The sequence below is a fragment of the Nematolebias whitei genome, chromosome 7, assembly GCF_014905685.2.
Source record: "Nematolebias whitei isolate Nwh7 chromosome 7, NemWhi1, whole genome shotgun sequence".
Taxonomy (NCBI): Eukaryota; Metazoa; Chordata; class Actinopteri; order Cyprinodontiformes; family Rivulidae; genus Nematolebias; species Nematolebias whitei.
This window is the reverse complement of record NC_056504.1, coordinates 9,815,221-9,821,975: the sequence shown is the minus strand read 5'-3', so window position 1 is coordinate 9,821,975 and position 6,755 is coordinate 9,815,221. Positions and strand designations below refer to the sequence as shown.

The 6,755-nt window shown below is 38.6% G+C and overlaps 1 protein-coding gene across 1 annotated transcript in view; it reads left to right on the top strand.

Moving 5' to 3' along the window:
- The first annotated feature begins 3,376 nt into the window (after positions 1-3,376).
- Positions 3,377-6,755, top strand: part of otop1 (otopetrin 1) — a 5,525-nt gene continuing 2,146 nt past the window's right edge. Inside the window, exons 1-4 of the mRNA XM_037679237.1 lie at positions 3,377-3,752; positions 4,323-4,459; positions 4,780-4,838; positions 4,935-5,065. Of these exons, the coding sequence (XP_037535165.1) occupies positions 3,377-3,752; positions 4,323-4,459; positions 4,780-4,838; positions 4,935-5,065 (703 nt within the window). The remainder of the gene's footprint in view (positions 3,753-4,322; positions 4,460-4,779; positions 4,839-4,934; positions 5,066-6,755) is intronic.

Below are 6,755 nucleotides of genomic sequence, written 5' to 3'. Positions count from 1 at the left end.
TAATTGCAGATATATAAAATTCAGCTTTTGCATCCCTTAAATCTTTGGTAAAATTATTTTTTAAACTTTTGTAGACAACCATGTCAGTGTGTGAGTGACTCTCTTCATGAGTTTTCATGTAATCATCCAAGGATTTTCCTCCTGTTAGAAGTTTTCTTATTAAGATGCTTGCTGATAACCTCATTAATGCTGTCCAGCAACTCTTCATAGCAACTCTGCACATCATGGGCATCAATTCGTTCTGTTGTGTTTCCCTTGGATCTTTTTCCACCTCTGGTAAATGACAGTTTAAGATAGTAAGTTCATGATGGAACAACTGTGTCTCAGTGTGACCAGCCTGTATGAATTAAGAACATGAAGCTGCTGCAGCCACCTGACCTTAAAAAGCACAAATCACTACAGTTAATTTAATTTTACAAATATGGAGTTAAAATTTTGTGTGGTAGTGGCTGAGCATCAATCCCGTTGTTTAAACCTTTGGTAATAACTACTGGCTGTACTTCTGTTAGCGAAATATCTCATGAGCTATTGGAAATGTTTTAACCCTTGCCCTCCTGCAGCATTTTTGTGCTTTTTAGGTCTTTTAAAAAAAAAAATTGGTTATTGTTTAGGCTGTGTTATAGCTTGTGGGATATATTTTTGGAGGATCCATTTCTATTATTGTTTTATTTAGTTTTGAAATAAATAAAATACTTTTACTCTAACATGTTTGTTATACTCTGTTGATGTATTTTGCACACTCAAACACCTATGTGGCAAAAAAATAAAAAAATAGTCCTTCCACCAGACACCCCCCCCCCCCCCCCCCAACACCGCTATTAAATTACATCAAGTTTTTCCTGCTTTTTAATAACCCTTCTAAACAACTTCAGACTTGCTCAATACCATGCAACCATTTTCAGGATTTTTACCCTTTAAATGCCAGTTTAACTGTTTAAAATTGTTTATTTTTAAGAAAACGCAAAATAAAATCTCTATTCTTCTTCCGGATGATGATTTTGTGGCATTTTGTCTGGTATATGTTAAAGATTAGCAACAGAAACGAATTGATTGTGTTGATATTTCTTAAAGCAGATATTCCCTCTGGGTGGCCAGAAATTATTCAAGGTCCATACGAGTCTCCTCTGCACTGAAAGCATCTTCATCTCTGCTCATTCTCTTGGCTTTTTCCTGCTCTCTGATGAAATGACCCCTCAGCCAAGCTGGATGTTAGTCTTCGGCTGTGAGGTGCATTTTCACACTGACAACTTTTTGTTTTCAAGAGCTATCTTTCAAGCACCTCTTCAAAGATGCATGAAACACTTAATTAAGCAAACCTAAAAATGGCTAAACCATTCAATTTCCCAGAAACTGCAAATGTTGACGTGGTATCTGAGAGTCGTCTTCAACACCCAGTGCTCTGACAGCTCATGTGAGATCTCACCACATGTCACAAAATCACACATGAAGTCGTTCACAGGAGACAGTTGCTGCTCACACGCTGTTTTCACTTCATGTTATTTTCATTGTTGCTGTTGACTGCAATAACCAACAATAACTCTACAAATGATCACAGGTGGAGGGAGGAACGTGACAAAATTCAATAAATAAGTACGTTAATAAATACATACAAATACGCACATATAAATATACTAATACACATGAATACAAATAAATACATAACCTAGTGGCTTCAAACAACTGATAAGTTCATGGCAAAAACCAAGGCAGACATTTTCCCGTTTTTAGCATCCTATATCACTTTACATAGCTGTTTTTGTTTATATATATATATATATATATATATATATATATATATATATATATATAGTTTTCTTTCGTTTATTTTGTCTAATTTTTATGCTTTCCTTTATGATTGTCTATTGTCATCATTCTTTGTTTAAAACAGGTCTCTCTTGTAAATGAGTTCTCGAGGCTCAGTGAGACTAACCTGTATAAATAAAGGTTGAACATTATAATTAAATGTATCATAGCTATTAAATATATAATTAAATCATTAAATACACAATTAATGAATTAATTAAATGTCCCATTAAATAAATAAATGCACTTTTAAATTGTGTATTAAATGTTTTGTTGACTAATAATTTAATAATGCAGTTATTGTCACATCCCACCCTCCATACACGTGATGATGTTTTGTAAATGTCTAGTTATGGGACACGGGATGTTACAAAGGTGAAAGAGTTTGTGCTGCGCCCGGGACGCGCGGATGGATTTAAGTGCTTAAAATAGTTCTGTATGTGTTTGTTCCAGGTTCCTTCAGCTTTAGGCGAATTTGATGTTGCTAAAGTCAAGGACTCGTTCCTGCTGTGACTCACTGATGAAGGGCGGGGTGGTCGTCTGCTCCGAGAGGCGCGTCTTTCTGTCTCCCTGGTGCACAAGTCGTGACGCACATCTTTGTGCCATAATGTTATCCTTCTGGGAAAGCGGACTTAAATTTCAAAGATGCATTAAACAACACTTTTTTATGCAAATAAGGTATTTTATGCGCGCCCTTAAATGTTCTGATCTTAATACTTAATTAAGAAGGAAACTCCTGCTGATTTCAAAATGCTGTTTTTTTTTTCCCCCCAATCCCGATCCAGTTGAGTTCACATCACACCTCTCTATTTATGAGGGCAGTCCTGTTTTTTTTTTTTTTGTTATTTAAATCGCGCGCATCCGCCCATTGATGCCAGAGCTTTAAAAGTTCTGACCGTCTATAAAATCTCGATAATATCTGCAAACAGCAACCAGACACTTCAACTTCTGTCTTTTTATTTATTTAATTATTGCTGGTGATTTGTTATTAAGGTGTAACAGCTGCTGCCTGTGAAACAATCTTCAGAATTTGTGGATTTGTTTGATTTTTTTTTTAATCCTATCCGCGCGCTCAGGTAGCTTGAAAGATTTGGAGACGCACTCTGGTTGTACTGTGTTGGATTTGACTTAAAACTGGTATGCGACTGGGCTTTGGGGGTCTTCTTTTTTAAGAGTGAATGGTTGGCACAGTAAGTTCATCTGATATCTTTGAAACACTTGTAGCTACGGGGGGGGCGGACGTCAGGGATCACAGAGGACTGAAACGCAATCTCTCATTTAATGCGTCTCAGCGAGCTTATTTAGAGGAGCCGGTCTCTCGTTCCAGGTTCAGGTCTACAAGGTGACACTGGCACGCAGCGAGCCCATCCATCCTTAGTGAGGCAGGACATTGGAACTGTGCGTAACCACGGAGCCGGACCTTGAAGATTGAATTCACGTTTGGCACACTTTGCATCCTTCTGAATCAGCACCTTGTTGGGACCTGGAGCGCACCTGGCCCCCCCTCTCTGATGCACTTATAGGGCACAGCTTTGACTCTTTATTCACAGCTATTGCACAAAAACCACTCGCCATGGTGGAACGCGGCGTCCTGAGCATCATGTGTCCGAACAAGTACAGCCGCCGCTCCTCCTCATCCTCCGCCAGCTCCATCCGGGAGAAGAAGATTTTCGCCAAGCTAAAAGTGGGTTTGTCCGGGGACTACCCGCGGAAGAACGGCGAGTTCCTCAGCGGCCAGTACGGAACCAACCTGCTGCTGATCGGGGTGGCGCTGATGCTGGCCATCACGCACCACGAGCCCTCCGTGGAGGAAGAGCACCTGCTGGCTTTCGCCACCGGCCTCATGATCCTGCAGCTCTTCTGGATGATGTGGTACATCCTGGTGCGCACCAGGCGCAGGAGCGCGCGGACAGAGAGGGACGTGAACGCCACCACATGCTGGATCAGAGGTGATCTAAAAATCACTGCGTTTGTTCACAGGTTTTATACAAAAATCTATGTTGGTCGCCCGCCGCTGATAGGGGAAGGCGGGCGATGATGTTTTTGCCTGTTTTGTTTCTGTTAGCCAAATAGCTGATGAACCACTAGATGAATGTTATTGAAATTTAACAAATTGAATGTTTATCTACATCTCATGGACTTCTGGAGTCAAGCCACTTTCACCATGGCTGCCACAGATGACTGGCCTTATAGGAAATACAAGAGTGGCTATAACTGTTGTCATTTTACAGATGGTGAGCTACAACTTGATGTGGTAGTAGCTGAGAGTCATTAATAACACATACACAATACAATGAGGCATCTCACAATATTGCATAAAACTGCGTATAACATTAATTTTAACGTTTGACCAAAACAGCTCTGATTTGTCAACATTAAATCATCGTACTCTGAAACTTTGACAAGAAAGGTGGCAGGCGACGTGCATTTCTCCAAAGATTGAGGCCTTTAAAGTACAAAAGCAGTGACTGCGGATGTTTGACTTGTGCATGACTGAATGTGACTCTTTTCCTCTGTAGGTGGTTTGACTCTTCTTGCAGTCCTCTCTCTGATCATGGACGCCCTGAGAATCGGTTATTTTGTCGGTTATCGCTCCTGTGTGTCGGCTGTGCTGGCAGTCTATCCTGCCTTCCATGCAATTCACACCATAGCTCAGGTAAATTTCCAGTCCTGGCTTCATTTCAATAAAGTGATAATCTCTCATCTGCGCTACACTCTGGCTCTTTATTAGTTGTGCGCCACTAAGGAACTTTAGATAATGTGGTCTTTGTTGCAGCAACAATATAATCCTATCATTTTCCATGTTATTTGAGTGTAACTTCATAGGACAAGGCAAATCCTCGTGGTAAAAGGGAGTTAAACACTCAAGTACATAAAATGTATGCAAATTGTTAAACCTCTAAACTCGTTTGTGGCATTGCTTTATGAGTTGTTCAAACTGTCGTGTCCTTTTTTTGGGGGGGATGTTCTCTACAGGTGCATTTTCTTTGGTTTCACATCAAGGATGTCATCAAGAGCTTCGAAACTTTCGAGAGGTAAATAGTTATCATGTTAGAACATTGTTGTGTCACAGATTTGAACTGTGCAGCTGCAAGGTCCCTGACTCTTCCACATGCCGTTTGTCTCCTCAGATTTGGTGTAATTCATGCCGTCTTCACTAACCTCCTGCTGTGGTGCAACGGCGTGATGTCAGAGACCGAGCACTTCATGAACAATCATGTCAAGAGGCTCACAGCAATGGGATTCCAAAATATCACCACAGGTAAGGGCCAAGAGGTCGAGTGCCGACTTGTACCTAGAAGGGAAGGACAATAGTACACTTCAGAGATCACTTCAAGGGAAGGAGAGGAAGGTTTAAAAAGGGAAGAGGAGGGAGGCTTAGCTCCCCGTAGGTCTTGTTTGTGACTCTCTCTATAGGGTTTCACAGGAAACATAGATTTTCTGTTGCCCCCAACCCCCCCCTCTGTGGCCTTTTCTCCACACTTCAGCCACCACTGCCCTCCTTTGGCAATCTCTCGCTTGACCCCAGACAGCTTTGTCTGAAGGCTGCTCAGTCCCAAGGGTGCTGCAATTACAGTAACTGATACATCTAAGCCCAGGGTTAGGAGGTTCAGTTGCTCCTCCTCATATCCGGCTGACTGTGAGGGTGGCTGCACCCTGACTGCCGTTCCCCTTTTAATTAAAAGGAGCAGCGCTGCGGTGGTGGCCTTTTCTGGGTTGAAGGGCAGGAGGAGGGAGTAGGTGGAGGGACGGGGGCACACGGCAGGGTTTTGTTAGGATGTGGCCCCCAAGGGCAACCAATAACTAGATGGGTTTTACGAGGAGTGAGTAAGTATAAAACATACATTCATGTGCAGGAGTGTTCCGATGATGGCTGAGGTTTCAGCTTAGTAAACTCTAACTCACGGAGCGCCACAAAAGAGACACTTATACTGGAGGACTGAGAGTCAAGTTTAACTTTATCTTTAGAAATACACAGAAGAAAACTGATGAAAGGAAATACAACTTCTACAATTACTACTACTACTACTAGAATAATAATAATAAAAGTAATAATATATTTCAATACTACCACAGCAATAACTACCACTGCTACTACAACAACAACAACCTCTTCTATAATAACAACAACAACAATAATAATAATAATAACAATAATAATAATAATAATAATAATAATAACAATAACAATAATAATAATAATAACAACAATAATAATACTGTTATTATTGATATTATTATTTAATTGCAATGCTGCTTTAACTACTACTACTACTACTACTACTAATGATAATAATATAAAAACAAACAACAATAGCAATAACAATAATATCAATAATAATAATCATAATAATAATCATAATAATAATAATAATAATAATAATAATAATAATAATAATAATAAAACAACAACAACAATAATAATAATAATAATAATAATCATGATGATGATAATAATAAAACAACAACAACAATAATAATAATAATAATAATAATGTTATTAATAATATTATTTAATTTCAATACTGCTTTAACTACTACTACTTCTACTACTACTAATAATGTTAATAATAATAATAATCATAATAATATAACAACAATAATACAACTACATTACTTCAACAACAATTACTACTGCCACTACAATGTATAATAATAATAATAATAATTATTATTATTATTATTATTACTAATAATAATAATTTATTTATTTATTTATTTATTAAAAATAATTTCTGTCACAAACATTTTTCATTTCAAATGTTTGTTTATAGGTCTTAAATAAGACTTACATTACTTGAACGTCTTTATTCAAAGATACACTAAATAAGAAATGGATGTTTGTTCTTACAAGGAGAGGAGTATGTGCAAGAACAGCTAGCTAGCTCTCAGTTGCTGGATGTATTGTGTCCTACAGAATATGCCCCCTCCCTTGTGTCCTACAGAATATG